The sequence below is a fragment of the Bombina bombina genome, chromosome 9, assembly GCF_027579735.1.
Source record: "Bombina bombina isolate aBomBom1 chromosome 9, aBomBom1.pri, whole genome shotgun sequence".
In the NCBI taxonomy this organism is placed as follows: Eukaryota; Metazoa; Chordata; class Amphibia; order Anura; family Bombinatoridae; genus Bombina; species Bombina bombina.
Genome location: NC_069507.1, coordinates 285,608,284 through 285,629,675, shown reverse-complemented (window position 1 = coordinate 285,629,675; position 21,392 = coordinate 285,608,284). Strand labels below are relative to the sequence as shown.

The window sequence follows — 21,392 nt, the reverse complement described above, 5'->3', positions numbered from 1 at the left end:
AGAAAAATGGCTTACCTATCCCCGAGGGGATTTCTGACAGTCTTCTAGCATTACTTGGTCTTGTTATAAAAATGACTGATCATACCTGAAGCAGTTAAGCCTGCAAACTGTTCCCCCCAACTGAAGTTCTCTGGTATTCAACAGTCCTGCGTGGGAACAGCAATGGATTTTAGTTACTGGTGCTAAAATCATATTCCTCTCAGCAGAAATCTTCATCACTTTCTGCTTCAGAGTAAATAGTACAAGCCGGCACTATTTTAAAATAACAAACTCTTGATAGAAGAAATAAAAACTACAACTAACACCACATACTCTTTACCACCCCCGTGGAGATGCTACTAGTTAGAGCGGCAAAGAGAATGACTGGGGGGGCGGAGCCTGAGGGGAGCTATATGGACAGCTCTGCTGTGTGCTCTCTTTGCCACTTCCTGTAGGGATTGAGAATATCCCACAAGTAAGGATGAAGCTGTGGACCGGATACACCAATGTAGGAGAAATTGGGCCAGAAGAAATTTTGGGTGATCCTATGAGCTGTGCGGCGGGACCCTAGATGTCCAGCTAACGGTACATCGTGCCCAATCCGCAGAATCTCTTGCCGGTATTTCGCAGGCACCACCAGCTGCCGATTCTGTGGAGGGGCAGTACTTTTCTGGGCAGGTTTGGGGATTCTATATAGCCTATCCCCCACCCACTCATAACGTTCCCCATCTACCCCCTCTTCTCCAGCATCTGCCCTAGTCCTGTACTTCTGAAGGGTCGGATCCTCCCGGGTTTCCCTCCCGTACGTCTCTGGGGTATCCCAGCCTAAGAGGGCCTGATCTAGGGTACAAGTCGGGGAAGAGAGTCTTACCTGGGTCTCAGCAGCAGGTGGGTCGGTCTCGGCGGCACGGGTAGTCACAGGGTTAACATCAGCGGGACCCATGGGAGCGTAGGCCGAAACAAGGGGGGCCAAGTCATTTCCAAGGAGAACATCAGCTGGTAAATCCTTCATGACCCCCACATTCACATGTCTAGCGCCCACTCCCCAATCCAAATGTACCCGGGCAACAGGTAGGCGGAACACAGTGTCCCCTGCCACCCTCACAGCCACAGTGTCTCCGGTGTGCTGGTTCTCGGACACCAAGTTCTTTTGGAGCAAGGTCATGGTAGCGCCAGTATCCCGTAGACCGCTGACCTCCTTCCCATTTACTTTAACCAGTTTCCGGTGCTGTTGTCGGTTATCCCGGTGGACAGCTTGCACGGGGTCTGCTTCATGTAGGATGCCCCAGCATTCTTCCCCCTCTACGCAGTGGGCAGCAGGCTGAGGGTTACGTGGGATTCCGCTGGCGGGTCTCCTCCAGGACTGTGCTTGGTTCGCAGTGTTTAGGGGACACTCCGATCTTTTGTGCCCTAGTTGCTTACATCCAAAGCACCGAATAGGCTGCGAGTAATCCCGTGAGGTGAACCGGGCTGTCTGAGGGTAGTTCGTGGCTGAAGGCGGTGTGGTATAGCGGTGCACCGGGGGTTGGTAACTGGCAGCTGCTGGGGTGACTGGGGGTCTGTACTCCACTCTAGCAGGGGGCTTAGTGGTAGCAGTATCCAGTTTGCGGGCATCCGTATACTCATCTGCCAGGCGAGCAGCTTCATGCAGGGTGGAGGGTTTACGGTCCCGAACCCACTCTCTAACTCCTGCTGATAACTTGTCAAAGCAATGTTCCAACAGGAATAGCTGCAGCACCTCTTCCCCGGATACGGCTTGGCACCCCGCCATCCAGTGAGCTGCTGTGCGGTGCACCTTACATGCCCACTCAACGTAGGAATCACCAGCCAATTTAACAGTGTCTCTGAACCGCCTCCGGTATGCCTCCGGTGTAACCGCATATCTGGAGAGCAGAGCCTCTTTTACAGTATTATAATCCCCGACTTCCTCATCTGGAATGGCCGAAAAGCCTCACTGGCCCGGCCGGATCATTTTCAGGATTATATCGTGACCCAGTCCTCTGCGGGTACCTGGTGTAGTGCACATTGCCTCTCAAAATCCGCAAGGTACCCATCAATCTCTCCTTCTGTTTCCAGGAAGTTTTTAAAAGCTGTAAAATGCACTTCTCTCTTTTCCACTGGGGTTGCTGTGACTTGGGCTGCTGCAGCGCCGCTTTGGCGAAGTAGGTTGGCCTCCACAGCTGCTATGACCCGGTCGATAATTTCCGCAGATGGGTTTGGGCCATAATGTGCCAGTCTTATTTTGACCGCCCGGTCAAAGCTTGCTTCTTCGGGGGTTCTGTCTGATATGCTGGGCTCATTGGTTCCTTCGGGCCCTGGTACTCCGTCCATCTCGGTCAGTCTTGTAATAATCTCCCTCTTCCTGAGGTTACTGGTTTGTTGGCCCCGTTGTTCTAGCAGGTCTTTAAGGGTAGCTCTTTTTAGCCTTTCATACGGTATTCCCATTCGGTCTGGATGCGTAGTTGCTCTTCTGGGCGATAAGGATCCTCCCGTCGCTTGCCACCAATTGTTACGGTACCAACAGGATACCAAGGGTTAATACCAGATGGAAGATGCCCTGAATGTGAGATCAGCAACTCACAACCCAGCTAATTCCCCCCTCAAACATGAGACCAGGCTCCACATTGAAGGTTAAAACAGAATGCACTTTATTGAAGGCTATATGCCCAGTATTTATGCAGGTCTGACCCCAGATGGGGGGTTGAAAGAATATTGTACATTAGATAGAGGGAAAACACCCTTTGACATGCCACAATAGAATTACATTACTTAAGCAGATAAACAAGTTAAACACAAGACACACTTGAGCCTCTCTTATCACTTGGGCGTCTGCTCTCTGGATGGGATTAAACAATGTGAATGTTTATCACTTAAACTTAATTACAACACACAATAGCTGATGCCAGCAACCTTGTATTTAGAAAATAGCTTCTTAAAGCTGAACAAAGTTAACTCTTTCAGTACTGACAGAAGGGTCTGTCACAGCTACCATACATGGGGATTCATATACAAGTAAAACCAAGTATGACGGGGACAGAATATTGTAGTAACCATAAGGTATGCCAAATTCTCTCTGTATCCCGCCACGCTCAGCCCCTACACACATGCTTGACCATATTGCTCCTGGCGCAACCAATATGGTTAAACACAACTCAAAATAGGAGATAAAGAAATAGCCCCATAGGACTATAAACGTACTGACTGTGTCGAGCTCAGAGACCTCGATGTGCGTAGGGAGTAGTGTGCTGAATAAGTGTGAGAGCACTGTAAATGGCCTCAAAGGAAGAGGACAAAGTTCACCAAAACGGCCCAGCGGCGGGAACAATATGAGCCCTACTGCCGCAGGACTGCAGAGTTAAAAACTTGTCACACTCCTTTACTGAATAAAGCCCTCTCCATACTAAGAGAATCAGGGCGATAGTGGGCTACTATAAAGCCTGCATGTACTAAAAACCACGGCAAAACCGAATAGTGTGCAGGAAACTGATAGAGATCAAGTGCTGATAGCCAAAGGCAGAAGCCGTCAGAGTCTGAGCCCAGAGTAGCAAATTCCTATTTACATTAAAGGCACTCACCACTTATGGTACTATAAACCCCTCTCATTTAACCCCCTTGTCTGCGAAGGTTAAAAGTAAAATGCAGGACTAAAACAAGGGCTGAATGCGGATCCCCTAGTCTGAGACAGTCTGCAGATGTTGGGTTGGGCTAATAACAGAACTGTATATTACCCCCTTGTCTGTCAGGCTAGAAGCAGCATGCGGTCCCAAAACAGAGTAAAGGCTGTATACTTACCCTCTTGTCCGTGAGGTCATAATTAACCTGGAGTCACCCAGTTAAATAAATATCCTGAAAACAGGATATACGAATCCCAAAACTAATCCATGATGGAAAATAGGTGCCAAGCGATCACCTGTTAAAATCCCTTGTCCTATTCCATATGCTCCTCCACAGGAAGAAATAATGATTAAAAAAAAGGACTTACCCTCCATGGATGCTGCACTTCCAGGCCAGACTTCTGACAGGGACCTGAGGTAGAAAGGAAAGCAGTGTAAGCCAACACCGGTTGCCTGGTGGGGGACAGAAAAGTTCTCTGTGACACCCTGCAGCTAACAGCTACCAATACTCTTACTAAGAGGATGACATGGACACAGCATTGACCCCAGTTCTATCTTGCAGGGAAACTACCCATTAAAAGACTTAAATCCGATTTTCTTCAGAGCACTATCTTTGCCTTCCTCCAAGTTGCAGAGGCATAGAATGACTGGGGGAGTAGGGGAAGAGGGAGGGATACTAATAGCTTTGGCTGGGGTGTCGTTGCCTCCTCCTGGTGGCCAGGTGTTGAATTCCCAACAGTAATGAATGAATGAATTTGTGGACTCTCCCTGCCATGAGAAAGAAAACAGCACTGAAAAGTGCCTTTACATTGCGGTCTATGGGAACCGTGTGTTCTCTGTAAATATATATGTATATGCTTATACGTATGTATATTTATGTGTTACTATGTGTATATACATATATATTTATGTGTTACTGTGTGTATATACATATATATTTATGTGTTACTATGTGTATATACATATATATTTATGTGTTACTGTGTGTATATACATATATATTTATGTGTTAGTATGTGTATATACATATATATTTATGTGTTAGTATGTGTATATACATATATATTTATGTGTTAGTATGTGTATATACATATATATTTATGTGTTAGTATGTGTATATACATATATATTTATGTGTTAGTATGTGTATATACATATATATTTATGTGTTAGTATGTGTATATACATATATATTTATGTGTTACTATGTGTATATACATATATATTTATGTGTTATTATGTGTATATACATATGTATTTATGTGTTACTATGTGTATATTATACATATATATTTATGTGTTACTATGTGTATATTATACATATATATTTATGTGCTATTATGTGTATATACATATGTATTTATGTGTTACTATGTGTATATACATATGTATTTATGTGTTACTATGTGTATATACATATATATTTATGTGTTACTATGTGTATATACACATATATTTATGTGTTACTATGTGTATATACATATGTATTTATGTGTTACTATGTGTATATACATATATATTTATGTGTTACTATGTGTATATACATATATATTTATGTGTTACTATGTGTATACATATATATTTATGTGTTACTATGTGTATATACATATATATTTATGTGTTACTATGTGTATATACATATGTATTTATGTGTTACTATGTGTATATACATATATATTTATGTGTTACTATGTGTATATACATATATATTTATGTGTTAATGTGTATATACATATATATTTATGTGTTACTATGTGTATATACATATATATTTATGTGTTACTATGTGTATATACATATATATTTATGTGTTATTATGTGTATATACATATATATTTATGTGTTAGTATGTGTATATACATATATATTTATGTGTTACTATGTGTATATACATATATATTTATGTGTTACTATGTGTATATACATATGTATTTATGTGTTACTATGTGTATATACATATGTATTTATGTGTTAGTATGTGTATATATACACCCAGAACATTGAGAAAGGCCTGTACTAAGGCCGAAACGCGTTTGTGCAATTTACTGTGTTCCTCACCCCTGAAGCCGAAGTATCCGGTTATCGGCCAGGAAACAGGGGGGGCGAGATACGGTTAGTTTATCTGGGTTTAGGTGGTGTTTTTTGTTGTTCAGAGTGGTTCCCTGTTTTATTACTATATGCAATAAAGTTAGTGTTTTAACTTACACACCTGGTTTGTTTAAGGGATGAGTGCTTATAAGCCCCTTATACACCTTAACACAAATATATATGTATACATTCAGATATCTGCCGCCCATAACTGCGCTAGTTCTCATGCAGTGTCTTAAACAATATTTTGCGATCCACTCGTAATCTGGACCTTAATGTCAATCAGGGATGGAAATTGTGCACATCCACTAATCCCCAACCAAATTCAACACAGAAGCGACTGTAACTATGTGCTTTAGTCATTTCCAGGGGCTAAAAAAAGATTAATTCAAGAGATCTATGCCCCTGCCCTTTAGTGCACATTATTATATTGATGTCCCTTTAACTCTGAGCATGATCTGATGACCCAAACAACTGCATGCAGTGCTGTCATGAAAGCCCTGTATCCCATGTCACAAACTATTTTGTACATTCAATTTACTATTTCGCATCAAACCTATACAAGGGTCTGGTACACTATTCTAGGCTACAGTGCAAGAGCCGAGTGCTGTGTCCTACGGTACAGTGCAGTGTCTAGGTATTAGATTCTAAGGTCTGAGTGCTGTATATTATGGCAAGGTGCCAAGGTTTGGGTGCTGTATATTAGTGCACAACTCCAGGGTCTGAGTGTTGAGGGCTGTATATTATATGCACACGGGTGTCAGTACAATACAGGTGTAGGTGCTGTACATTAGAGCACACAGGTGTCAATACAATACGGGGTGTAGGTGCTGTACATTAGAGCACACAGGTGTCAGTACAATACAGGGTGTAGGTGCTGTACATTAGAGCACACGGGTGTCAGTACAATACGGGGTGTAGGTGCTGTACATTAAAGCACACGGGTGTCAGTACAATACAGGTGTAGGTGCTGTACATTAGAGCACACAGGTGTCAATACAATACGGGGTGTAGGTGCTGTACATTAGAGCACACAGGTGTCAGTACAATACAGGGTGTAGGTGCTGTACATTAGAGCACACGGGTGTCAGTACAATACGGGGTGTAGGTGCTGTACATTAAAGCACACAGGTGTCAGTACAATACAGGTGTAGGTGCTGTACATTAGAGCACACAGGTGTCAGTACAATACAGGGTGTAGGTGCTGTACATTAAAGCACACGGGTGTCAGTACAATACAGGTGTAGGTGCTGTACATTAGAGCACACAGGTGTCAATACAATACGGGGTGTAGGTGCTGTACATTAGAGCACACAGGTGTCAGTACAATACAGGGTGTAGGTGCCGTACATTAGAGCACACAGGTGTCAGTACAATACAGGTGTAGGTGCCGTACATTAGAGCACACAGGTGTCAGTACAATACAGGTGTAGGTGCTGTACATTAGAGCACACAGGTGTCAGTACAATACAGGTGTAGGTGCTGTACATTAGAGCACACAGGTGTCAGTACAATACAGGGTGTAGGTGCTGTACATTAGAGCACACAGGTGTCAGTACAATACAGGGTGTAGGTGCTGTACATTAGAGCACACGGGTGTCAGTACAATACAGGGTGTAGGTGCTGTACATTCGAGCACACGGGTGTCAGTACAATACAGGGTGTAGGTGCTGTACATTCGAGCACACAGGTGTCAGTACAATACAGGTGTAGGTGCTGTACATTCGAGCACACAGGTGTCAGTACAATACAGGGTGTAGGTGCTGTACATTAGAGCACACAGGTGTCAGTACAATACAGGTGTAGGTGCTGTACATTAGAGCACACAGGTGACAGTACAATACAGGTGTAGGTGCTGTACATTAGAGCACACAGGTGTCAGTACAATACAGGGTGTAGGTGCTGTACATTAGAGCACACAGGTGACAGTACAATACAGGTGTAGGTGCTGTACATTAGAGCACACAGGTGTCAGTACAATACAGGGTGTAGGTGCTGTACATTAGAGCACACAGGTGTCAGTACAATACAGGGTGTAGGTGCTGTACATTAGAGCACACGGGTGTCAGTACAATACAGGGTGTAGGTGCTGTACATTAGAGCACACAGGTGACAGTACAATACAGGTGTAGGTGCTGTACATTAGAGCACACGGGTGTCAGTACAATACAGGGTGTAGGTGCTGTACATTAGAGCACACAGGTGTCAGTACAATACAGGGTGTAGGTGCTGTACATTAGAGCACACGGGTGTCAGTACAATACAGATGCAGGTGCTGTACATTAGAGCACACAGGTGTCAGTACAATACAGGGTGTAGGTGCTGTACATTAGAGCACACGGGTGTCAGTACAATACAGGTGTAGGTGCTGTACATTAGAGCACACGGGTGTCAGTACAATACAGGGTGTAGGTGCTGTACATTAGAGCACACGGGTGTCAGTACAATACAGGGTGTAGGTGCTGTACATTAGATCACACGGGTGTCAGTACAATACAGGGTGTAGGTGCTGTACATTAGAGCACACGGGTGTCAGTACAATACAGGGTGTAGGTGCTGTACATTAGAGCACACGGGTGTCAGTACAATACAGGGTGTAGGTGCTGTACATTAGAGCACACAGGTGTCAGTACAATACAGGGTGTAGGTGCTGTACATTAGAGCACACGGGTGTCAGTACAATACAGGGTGTAGGTGCTGTACATTAGAGCACACAGGTGTCAGTACAATACAGGGTGTAGGTGCTGTACATTAGAGCACACGGTGTCAGTACAATACAGGGTGTAGGTGCTGTACATTAGAGCACACAGGTGTCAGTACAATACAGGTGTAGGTGCTGTACATTAGAGCACACGGGTGTCAGTACAATACAGGGTGTAGGTGCTGTACATTAGAGCACACAGGTGTCAGTACAATACAGGGTGTAGGTGCTGTACATTAGAGCACACAGGTGTCAGTACAATACAGGTGTAGGTGCTGTACATTAGAGCACAAGGGTGTCAGTACAATACAGGGTGTAGGTGCTGTACATTAGAGCACACGGGTGTCAGTACAATACAGGGTGTAGGTGCTGTACATTAGAGCACACGGGTGTCAGTACAATACAGGTGTAGGTGCTGTACATTAGAGCACACAGGTGTCAGTACAATACAGGGTGTAGGTGCTGTACATTAGAGCACACAGGTGTCAGTACAATACAGGGTGTAGGTGCTGTACATTAGAGCACACAGGGTGTCAGTACAATACAGGGTGTAGGTGCTGTACATTAGAGCACACGGGTGTCAGTACAATACAGGGTGTAGGTGCTGTACATTAGAGCACACAGGTGTCAGTACAATACAGGGTGTAGGTGCTGTACATTAGAGCACACAGGTGTCAGTACAATACGGGGTGTAGGTGCTGTACATTAGAGCACACAGGTGTCAGTACAATACAGGGTGTAGGTGCTGTACATTAGAGCACACAGGTGTCAGTACAATACAGGGTGTAGGTGCTGTACATTAGAGCACACAGGTGTCAGTACAATACAGGTGTAGGTGCTGTACATTAGAGCACACAGGTGTCAGTACAATACAGGGTGTAGGTGCTGTACATTAGAGCACACAGGTGTCAGTACAATACAGGGTGTAGGTGCTGTACATTAGAGCACACAGGTGTCAGTACAATACAGGTGTAGGTGCTGTACATTAGAGCACACGGGTGTCAGTACAATACAGGGTGTAGGTGCTGTACATTAGAGCACACAGGTGTCAGTACAATACAGGGTGTAGGTGCTGTACATTAGAGCACACAGGTGTCAGTACAATACAGGGTGTAGGTGCTGTACATTAGAGCACACAGGTGTCAGTACAATACAGGGTGTAGGTGCTGTACATTAGAGCACACGGGTGTCAGTACAATACAGGGTGTAGGTGCTGTACATTAGAGCACACGGGGTGTCAGTACAATACAGGGTGTAGGTGCTGTACATTAGAGCACACGGGTGTCAGTACAATACAGGGTGTAGGTGCTGTACATTAGAGCACACAGGTGTCAGTACAATACAGGGTGTAGGTGCTGTACATTAGAGCACACAGGTGTCAGTACAATACAGGGTGTAGGTGCTGTACATTAGAGCACACGGGTGTCAGTACAATACAGGTGTAGGTGCTGTACATTAGAGCACACGGGTGTCAGTACAATACAGGGTGTAGGTGCTGTACATTAGAGCACACAGGTGTCAGTACAATACAGGGTGTAGGTGCTGTACATTAGAGCACACAGGTGTCAGTACAATACAGGGTGTAGGTGCTGTACATTAGAGCACACAGGTGTCAGTACAATACAGGGTGTAGGTGCTGTACATTAGAGCACACCGGGTTCAGTACAATACAGGGTGTAGGTGCTGTACATTAGAGCACACGGGTGTCAGTACAATACAGGGTGTAGGTGCTGTACATTAGAGCACACGGGTGTCAGTACAATACAGGGTGTAGGTGCTGTACATTAGAGCACACAGGTGTCAGTACAATACAGGGTGTAGGTGCTGTACTTTAGAGCACACAGGGTGTCAGTACAATACAGGGTGTAGGTGCTGTACATTAGAGCACACAGGTGTCAGTACAATACAGGTGTAGGTGCTGTACATTAGAGCACACGGGTGTCAGTACAATACAGGGTGTAGGTTCTGTACATTAGAGCACACGGTTGTCAGTACAATACAGGGTGTAGGTGCTGTACATTAGAGCACACGGGTGTCAGTACAATACAGGGTGTAGCTGCTGTACATTAGAGCACACAGGTGTCAGTACAATACAGGGTGTAGGTGCTGTACTTTAGAGCACACGGGTGTCAGTACAATACAGGGTGTAGGTGCTGTACATTAGAGCACACAGTTGTCAGTACAATACAGGTGTAGGTGCTGTACATTAGAGCACACGGTGTCAGTACAATACAGGGTGTAGGTGCTGTACATTAGAGCACACGGGTGTCAGTACAATACAGGGTGTAGGTGCTGTACATTAGAGCACACGGGTGTCAGTACAATACAGGGTGTAGGTGCTGTACATTAGAGCCCACCGGGGTCAGTACAATACAGGGTGTAGGTGCTGTACATTAGAGCACACGGGTGTCAGTACAATACAGGGTGTAGGTGCTGTACATTAGAGCACACAGGTGTCAGTACAATACAGGTGTAGGTGCTGTACATTAGAGCACACAGGTGTCAGTACAATACAGGGTGTAGGTGCTGTACATTAGAGCACACAGGTGTCAGTACAATACGGGGTGTAGGTGCTGTACATTAGAGCACACAGGTGTCACTACAATAAAGGTGTAGGTGCTGTACATTAGAGCACACAGGTGTCAGTACAATACAGATGTAGGTGCTGTACATTAGAGCACACGGGTGTCAGTACAATACAGGTGTAGGTGCTGTACATTAGAGCACACGGGTGTCAGTACAATACGGGGTGTAGGTGCTGTACATTAGAGCACACGGGTGTCAGTACAATACAGGGTGTAGGTGCTGTACATTAGAGCACATAGGTGTCAGTACAATACAGGGTGTAGGTGCTGTACATTAGAGCACACAGGTGTCAGTACAATACAGGGTGTAGGTGCTGTACATTAGAGCACACAGGTGTCAGTACAATACAGGGTGTAGGTGCTGTACATTAGAGAACACAGGTGTCAGTACAATACAGGGTGTAGGTGCTGTACATTAGAGCACACGGGTGTCAGTACAATACAGGGTGTAGGTGCTGTACATTAGAGCACACAGGTGTCAGTACAATACAGGTGTAGGTGCTGTACATTAGAGCACACGGGTGTCAGTACAATACAGGGTGTAGGTGCTGTACATTAGAGCACACAGGTGTCAGTACAATACAGGGTGTAGGTGCTGTACATTAGAGCACACAGGTGTCAGTACAATACAGGGTGTAGGTGCTGTACATTAGAGCACACAGGTGTCAGTACAATACATGGTGTAGGTGCTGTACATTAGAGCACACAGGTGTCAGTACAATACAGATGTAGGTGCTGTACATTAGAGCACACGGGTGTCAGTACAATACAGGGTGTAGGTGCTGTACATTAGAGCACACAGGTGACAGTACAATACGGGGTGTAGGTGCTGTACATTAGAGCACACAGGTGTCAGTACAATACAGGGTGTAGGTGCTGTACATTAGAGCACACAGGTGTCAGTACAATACAGATGTAGGTGCTGTACATTAGAGCACACAGGTGTCAGTACAATACAGGGTGTAGGTGCTGTACATTAGAGCACACAGGTGTCAGTACAATACAGGGTGTAGGTGCTGTACATTAGAGCACACAGGTGTCAGTACAATACAGGTGTAGGTGCTGTACATTAGAGCACACAGGTGTCAGTACAATACAGGGTGTAGGTGCTGTACATTAGAGCACACAGGTGTCAGTACAATACAGGTGTAGGTGCTGTACATTAGAGCACACAGGTGTCAGTACAATACAGGTGTAGGTGCTGTACATTAGAGCACACAGGTGTCAGTACAATACGGGGTGTAGGTGCTGTACATTAGAGCACACAGGTGTCAGTACAATACAGGTGTAGGTGCTGTACATTAGAGCACACAGGTGTCAGTACAATACAGGGGTGTAGGTGCTGTACATTAGAGCACACAGGTGTCAGTACAATACAGGGTGTAGGTGCTGTACATTAGAGCACACAGGTGTCAGTACAATACAGGGTGTAGGTGCTGTACATTAGAGCACACAGGTGTCAGTACAATACAGGGTGTAGGTGCTGTACATTAGAGCACACAGGTGTCAGTACAATACAGGTGTAGGTGCTGTACATTAGAGCACACAGGTGTCAGTACAATACAGGTGTAGGTGCTGTACATTAGAGCACACAGGTGTCAGTACAATACAGGTGTAGGTGCTGTACATTAGAGCACACAGGTGTCAGTACAATACGGGGTGTAGGTGCTGTACATTAGAGCACACAGGTGTCAGTCCAATACAGGGTGTAGGTGCTGTACATTAGAGCACACAGGTGTCAGTACAATACGGGGTGTAGGTGCTGTACATTAGAGCACACAGGTGTCAGTACAATACAGGGTGTAGGTGCTGTACATTAGAGCACACAGGTGTCAGTACAATACAGGGTGTAGGTGCTGTACATTAGAGCACACGGGTGTCAGTACAATACAGGGTGTAGGTGCTGTACATTAGAGCACACGGGTGTCAGTACAATACAGGGTGTAGGTGCTGTACATTAGAGCACACAGGTGTCAGTACAATACAGGTGTAGGTGCTGTACATTAGAGCACACAGGTGTCAGTACAATACAGGTGTAGGTGCTGTACATTAGAGCACACAGGTGTCAGTACAATACAGGTGTAGGTGCTGTACATTAGAGCACACAGGTGTCAGTACAATACAGGGTGTAGGTGCTGTACATTAGAGCACACAGGTGTCAGTACAATACAGGGTGTAGGTGCTGTACATTAGAGCACACAGGTGTCAGTACAATACAGGGTGTAGGTGCTGTACATTAGAGCACACAGGTGTCAGTACAATACAGGGTGTAGGTGCTGTACATTAGAGCACACGGGTGTCAGTACAATACAGGGTGTAGGTGCTGTACATTAGAGCACACAGGTGTCAGTACAATACAGATGTAGGTGCTGTACATTAGAGCACACAGGTGTCAGTACAATACAGGTGTAGGTGCTGTACATTAGAGCACACAGGTGTCAGTACAATACAGATGTAGGTGCTGTACATTAGAGCACACAGGTGTCAGTACAATACAGGGTGTAGGTGCTGTACATTAGAGCACACGGGTGTCAGTACAATACAGGGTGTAGGTGCTGTACATTAGAGCACACGGGTGTCAGTACAATACAGGGTGTAGGTGCTGTACATTAGAGCACACGGGTGTCAGTACAATACAGGGTGTAGGTGCTGTACATTAGAGCACACGGGTGTCAGTACAATACAGGGTGTAGGTGCTGTACATTAGAGCACACAGGTGTCAGTACAATACAGGGTGTAGGTGCTGTACATTAGAGCACACGGGTGTCAGTACAATACAGGTGTAGGTGCCGTACATTAGAGCACACAGGTGTCAGTACAATACAGGGTGTAGGTGCTGTACATTAGAGCACACAGGTGTCAGTACAATACAGGGTGTAGGTGCTGTACATTAGAGCACACAGGTGTCAGTACAATACAGGGTGTAGGTGCTGTACATTAGAGCACACAGGTGTCAGTACAATACAGGGTGTAGGTGCTGTACATTAGAGCACAGAGGTGTCAGTACAATACAGGGTGTAGGTGCTGTACATTAGAGCACACAGGTGTCAGTACAATACAGGGTGTAGGTGCTGTACATTAGAGCACACAGGTGTCAGTACAATACAGGGTGTAGGTGCTGTACATTAGAGCACACGGGTGTCAGTACAATACGGGGGTATGCACATGGGCATGCGCTGTACCGGGGTATGGAAGCAGTAGGCACACTCGTCTCTGTACACTCGGTCCCCGGCCCGCGGGACACGGATACTGGGTAACACGGACACCAGAGCATCCTTCAGGTCAGTCATGTCTTCGGTGCTGCTGTCCGGCATGAGATAGCACTTCCGCTTCCGGTGACTGTCTGATTCTCCCTAGGATCCCGACTGGTCCAGCTTAGAAAAGACTGCGCATGCGTTAAACTCACCGCACATGCGTGCTACTACCAATTCAATTGAGTATATTTCATCCGCCCCACCTTCGGCCATGTTTACTAAGGGCATATTGCCCATACTTGTGTTTCTAACATGTGGGTGTCACCCGGTGTAACAAGTACACTGTAGGGTGTGACATTTAGTGCTACACCGGCCTTTGTCTGTATAAGGAGTAATGTGTCACCCGGTGTAACAAGTACACTGTAGGGTGTGACATTTAGTGCTACACCTGCCTTTGTCTGTATAAGGAGTAATGTGTCACCCGGTGTAACAAGTACACTGTAGGGTGTGACATTTAGTGCTACACCTGCCTTTGTCTGTATAAGGAGTAATGTGTCTTCCGGTGTAACAAGTACACTGTAGGGTGTGACATTTAGTGCTACACCTGCCTTTGTCTGTATAAGGAGTAATGTGTCACCCGGTGTAACAAGTACACTGTAGGGTGTGACATTTAGTGCTACACCTGCCTTTGTCTGTATAAGGAGTAATGTGTCACCCGGTGTAACAAGTACACTGTAGGGTGTGACATTTAGTGCTACACCTGCCTTTGTCTGTATAAGGAGTAATGTGTCACCCGGTGTAACAAGTACACTGTAGGGTGTGACATTTAGTGCTACACCTGCCTTTGTCTGTATAAGGAGTAATGTGTCACCCGGTGTAACAAGTACATTGTAGGGTGTGACATTTAGTGCTACACCTGCCTTTGTCTGTATAAGGAGTAATGTGTCACCCGGTGTAACAAGTACACTGTAGGGTGTGACATTTAGTGCTACACCGGCCTTTGTCTGTATAAGGAGTAATGTGTCACCCGGTGTAACAAGTACACTGTAGGGTGTGACATTTAGTGCTACACCGGCCTTTGTCTGTATAAGGAGTAATGTGTCACCCGGTATATCAAGTACACTGTAGGGTGTGACATTTAGTGCTACACCTGCCTTTGTCTGTATAAACAGTAATGTGTCACCCGGTGTAACAAGTACACTGTAGGGTGTGACATTTAGTGCTACACCGGCCTTTGTCTGTATAAGGAGTAATCTGTTACCCGGTGTAACAAGTACACTGTAGGGTGTGACATTTAGTGCTACACCTGCCTTTGTCTGTATAAGGAGTAATGTGTCACCCGGTGTAACAAGTACACTGTAGGGTGTGACATTTAGTGCTACACCTGCCTTTGTCTGTATAAGGAGTAATGTGTCACCCGGTGTAACAAGTACACTGTAGGGTGTGACATTTAGTGCTACACCGGCCTTTGTCTGTATAAGGAGTAATGTGTCACCCGGTGTAACAAGTACACTGTAGGGTGTGACATTTAGTGCTACACCTGCCTTTGTCTGTATAAGGAGTAATGTGTCACCCGGTGTAACAAGTACACTGTAGGGTGTGACATTTAGTGCTACACCTGCCTTTGTCTGTATAAGGAGTAATGTGTCACCTGGTATAACAAGTACACTGTAGGGTGTGACATTTAGTGCTACACTTGCCTTTGTCTGTATAAGGAGTAATTTGTCACCCGGTGTAACAAGTACACTGTAGGGTGTGACATTTAGTGCTACACTTGCCTTTGTCTGTATAAGGAGTAATGTGTCACCCGGTGTAACAAGTACTCTGTAGGGTGTGACATTTAGTGCTACACCGGCCTTTGTCTGTATAAACAGTAATGTGTCACCCGGTGTAACAAGTACACTGTAGGGTGTGACATTTAGTGCTACACCTGCCTTTGTCTGTATAAGGAGTAATGTGTCACCCGGTGTAACAAGTACACTGTAGGGTGTGACATTTAGTGCTTCACCGGCCTTTGTCTGTATAAGGAGTAATGTGTCACCCGGTGTAACAAGTACACTGTAGGGTGTGACATTTAGTGCTACACCGGCCTTTGTCTGTATAAACAGTAATGTGTCACCCGGTGTAACAAGTACACTGTAGGGTGTGACATTTAGTGCTACACCTGCCTTTGTCTATATAAGGAGTAATGTGTCACCCGGTGTAACAAGTACACTGTAGGGTGTGACATTTAGTGCTACACCTGCCTTTGTCTGTATAAGGAGTAATGTGTCACCCGGTGTAACAAGTACACTGTAGGGGTGTGACATTTAGTGCTACACCGGCCTTTGTCTGTATAAGGAGTAATGTGTCACCCGGTGTAACAAGTACACTGTAGGGTGTGACATTTAGTGCTACACCGGCCTTTGTCTGTATAAGGAGTAATGTGTCACCCGGTGTAACAAGTACACTGTAGGGTGTGACATTTAGTGCTACACCTGCCTTTGTCTGTATAAGGAGTAATGTGTCACCCGGTGTAACAAGTACACTGTAGGGTGTGACATTTAGTGCTACACCTGCCTTTGTATAAACAGTAATGTGTCACCCGGTGTAACAAGTACACTGTAGGGTGTGACATTTAGTGCTACACCTGCCTTTGTCTGTATAAGGAGTAATGTGTCATCCGGTGTAACAAGTACACTGTAGGGTGTGACATTTAGTGCTACACCGGCCTTTGTCTGTATAAGGAATAATGTGTCACCCGGTGTAACAAGTACACTGTAGGGGTGTGACATTTAGTGCTACACCTGCCTTTGTCTGTATAAGGAGTAATGTGTCACCCGGTGTAACAAGTACACTGTAGGGTGTGACATTTAGTGCTACACCGGCCTTTGTCTGTATAAGGAGTAATGTGTCACCCAGTGTAACAAGTACACTGTAGGGTGTGACATTTAGTGCTACACCTGCCTTTGTCTGTATAAAGAGTAATGTGTCACCCGGTATATCAAGTACACTGTAGGGTGTGACATTTAGTGCTAAACCTGCCTTTGTCTGTATAAGGAGTAATGTGTCACCCGGTGTAACAAGTACACTGTAGGGTGTGACATTTAGTGCTACACCTGCCTTTGTCTGTATAAGGAGTAATGTGTCACCCGGTGTAACAAGTACACTGTAGGGTGTGACATTTAGTGCTACACCTGCCTTTGTCTGTATAAGGAGTAATGTGTCACCCGGTGTAACAAGTACACTGTAGGGTGTGACATTTAGTGCTACACCGGCCTTTGTCTGTATAAGGAGTAATGTGTCACCCGGTATATCAAGTACACTGTAGGGTGTGACATTTAGTGCTACACCTGCCTTTGTCTGTATAAGGAGTAATGTGTCACCCGGTATATCAAGTACACTGTAGGGTGTGACATTTAGTGCTACACCTGCCTTTGTCTGTATAAGGAGTAATGTGTCACCCGGTATATCAAGTACACTGTAGGGTGTGACATTTAGTGTTACACTTGCCTTTGTCTGTATAAGGAGTAATGTGTCACCCGGTATATCAAGTACACTGTAGGGTGTGACATTTAGTGCTACACCTGCCGTTGTCTGTATAAGGAGTAATGTGTCACCCGGTATATCAAGTACACTGTAGGGTGTGACATTTAGTGCTACACCTGCCGTTGTCTGTATAAGGAGTAATGTGTCACCTGGTGTAACAAGTACACTGTAGGGTGTGACAATTAGTGCTACACCTGCCTTTGTCTGTATAAGGAGTAATGTGTCACCCGGTGTAACAAGTACACTGTAGGGTGTGACATTTAGTGCTACACCTGCCTTTGTCTGTATAAGGAGTAATGTGTCACCCGGTGTAACAAGTACACTGTAGGGTGTGACATTTAGTGCTACACCGGCCTTTGTCTGTATAAGGAGTAATGTGTCACCCGGTGTAACAAGTACACTGTAGGGTGTGACATTTAGTGCTACACCTGCCTTTGTCTGTATAAAGAGTAATGTGTCACCCGGTGTAACAAGTACACTGTAGGGTGTGACATTTAGTGCTACACACCGGCCTTTGTCTGTATAAGGAGTAATGTGTCACCCGGTGTAACAAGTACACTGTAGGGTGTGACATTTAGTGCTACACCTGCCTTTGTCTGTATAAGGAGTAATGTGTCACCCGGTGTAACAAGTACACTGTAGGGTGTGACATTTAGTGCTACACCTGCCTTTGTCTGTATAAGGAGTAATATGTCACCTGGTGTAACAAGTACACTGTAGGGTGTGACATTTAGTGCTACACCGGCCTTTGTCTATATAAACAGTAATGTGTCACCCGGTGTAACAAGTACACTGTAGGGTGTGACATTTAGTGCTACACCTGCCTTTGTCTGTATAAGGAGTAATGTGTCACCCGGTGTAACAAGTACACTGTAGGGTGTGACATTTAGTGCTACACCGGCCTTTGTCTGTATAAGGAGTAATGTGTCACCCGGTGTAACAAGTACACTGTAGGGTGTGACATTTAGTGCTACACCTGCCTTTGTCTGTATAAGGAGTAATGTGTCACCCGGTGTAACAAGTACACTGTAGGGTGTGACATTTAGTGCTACACCTGCCTTTGTCTGTATAAGGAGTAATATGTCACCTGGTGTAACAAGTACACTGTAGGGTGTGACATTTAGTGCTACACCGGCCTTTGTCTGTATAAACAGTAATGTGTCACCCGGTGTAACAAGTACACTGTAGGGTGTGACATTTAGTGCTACACCTGCCTTTGTCTGTATAAGGAGTAATGTGTCACCCGGTGTAACAAGTACACTGTACGGTGTGACATTTAGTGCTACACCTGCCTTTGTCTGTATAAGGAGTAATGTGTCACCCGGTGTAACAAGTACACTGTAGGGTGTGACATTTAGTGCTACACCGGCCTTTGTCTGTATAAGGAGTAATGTGTCACCCGGTGTAACAAGTACACTGTAGGGTGTGACATTTAGTGCTACACCTGCCTTTGTCTGTATAAGGAGTAATGTGTCCACCCGGTGTAACAAGTACACTGTAGGGTGTGACATTTAGTGCTACACCTGCCTTTGTCTGTATAAGGAGTAATGTGTCACCTGGTGTAACAAGTACACTGTAGGGTGTGACATTTAGTGCTACACCGGCCTTTGTCTGTATAAACAGTAATGTGTCACCCGGTGTAACAAGTACACTGTAGGGTGTGACATTTAGTGCTACACCTGCCTTTGTCTGTATAAGGAGTAATGTGTCACCCGGTGTAACAAGTACACTGTACGGTGTGACATTTAGTGCTACACCTGCCTTTGTCTGTATAAGGAGTAATATGTCACCTGGGCCTAGATTTGGAGTTTGGCGGTAAAAGGGCTGTTAACGCTCCGCAGGTTTTTTTCTGGCCGCACCATAAAATTAACTCTGGTATCGAGAGTTCAAAAAAATGCTGCGTTAGGCTCCAAAAAAGGAGCGTAGAGCATTTTTACCGCAAATGCAACTCTCGATACCAGAGTTGCTTACGGACGCGGCCAGCCTCAAAAACGTGCTCGTGCACGATTCTCCCATAGGAAACAATGGGGCTGTTTGAGCTGAAAAAAAACCTAACACCTGCAAAAAAGCAGCGTTCAGCTCCTAACGCAGCCCCATTGTTTCCTATGGGAAAACACTTCCTACGTCTGCACCTAACACCCTAACATGTACCCCGAGTCTAAACACCCCTAACCTTACACTTATTAACCCCTATTCTGCCGCCCCCGCTATCGCTGACCCCTGCATTACACTTTTAACCCCTAATCTGCCGCTCCGTAAACCGCCGCAACCTACGTTATCCCTATGTACCCCTAATCTGCTGCCCTAACATCGCCGACCCCTATGTTATATTTATGAACCCCTAATCTGCCCCCCACAACGTCGCCGACACCTACCTACACTTATTAACCCCTAATCTGCCGAGCGGACCTGAGCGCTACTATAATAAAGTTATTAACCCCTAATCCGCCTCACTAACCCTATCATAAATAGTATTAACCCCTAATCTGCCCTCCCTAACATCGCCGACACCTACCTTCAATTATTAACCCCTAATCTTCCGATCGGAGCTCACCGCTATTCTAATAAATGTATTAACCCCTAAAGCTAAGTCTAACCCTAACCCTAACACCCCCCTAACTTAAATATAATTTACATCTAACGAAATAAATTAACTCTTATTAAATAAATTAATCCTATTTAAAGTTAAATACTTACCTGTAAAATAAACCCTAATATAGCTACAATATAAATTATAATTATATTATAGCTATTTTAGGATTAATATTTATTTTACAGGCAACTTGGTATTTATTTTAACTAGGTACAATAGCTATTAAATAGTTAAGAACTATTTAATAGTTACCTAGTTAAAATATTTACAAAATTACCTGTAAAATAAATCCTAACCTAAGATATAATTAAACCTAACACTACCCTATCAATAAAATAATTAAATAAACTACCTACAATTACCTACAATTAACCTAACACTACACTATCAATAAATTAAATAAACACAATTGCTACAAATAAATACAATTAAATAAACTAGCTAAAGTACAAAAAATAAAAAAGAACTAAGTTACAGAAAATAAAAAAATATTTACAAACATAAGAAAAATATTACAACAATTTTAAACTAATTACACCTACTCTAAGCCCCCTAATAAAATAACAAAGCCCCCCAAAATAAAAAATTCCCTACCCTATTCTAAATTAAAAAAGTTACAAGCTCTTTTACCTTACCAGCCCTGAACAGGGCCCTTTGCGGGGCATGCCCCAAGAAGTTCAGCTCTTTTGCCTGTAAAAAAAAACATACAATACCCCCCCCCCCAACATTACAACCCACCACCCACATACCCCCTAATCTAACCCAAACCCCCCTTAAATAAACCTAACACTAATCCCCTGAAGATCTTCCTACCTTGTCTTCACCATCCAGGTATCACCGATCGGTCCTGGCTCCGATATCTTCATCCAACCCAAGCGGGGGCTAGACATCCACTGAAGAAGTCCAGAAGAGGGTCCAAAGTCTTCCTCCTATCCGGCAAGAAGAGGACATCCGGACCGGCAAACATCTTCTCCAAGCGGCATCTTCTATCTTCTTCCATCCGGAGCGAAGCGGCAGGATCCTGAAGACCTCCAGCGCGGAACATCCATCCGGCCCGACGACTGATCGACGAATGACTGTTCCTTTAAGGGACGTCATCCAAGATGGCGT

At 44.8% G+C, this 21,392-nt stretch overlaps 1 protein-coding gene across 2 annotated transcripts in view; it reads right to left on the bottom strand.

The window, feature by feature from the left end:
• Nucleotides 1-14,313, bottom strand: part of USP5 (ubiquitin specific peptidase 5) — a 461,221-nt gene extending 446,908 nt beyond the window's left edge. For both annotated transcript variants that reach the window (XM_053692844.1, XM_053692845.1), the window contains exon 1: nucleotides 14,150-14,313. In XM_053692844.1, the coding sequence (XP_053548819.1) occupies nucleotides 14,150-14,281 (132 nt within the window). In that variant the 5' untranslated portion in view covers nucleotides 14,282-14,313. The remainder of the gene's footprint in view (nucleotides 1-14,149) is intronic.
• Between the last annotated feature and the right edge of the window lie 7,079 nt (nucleotides 14,314-21,392).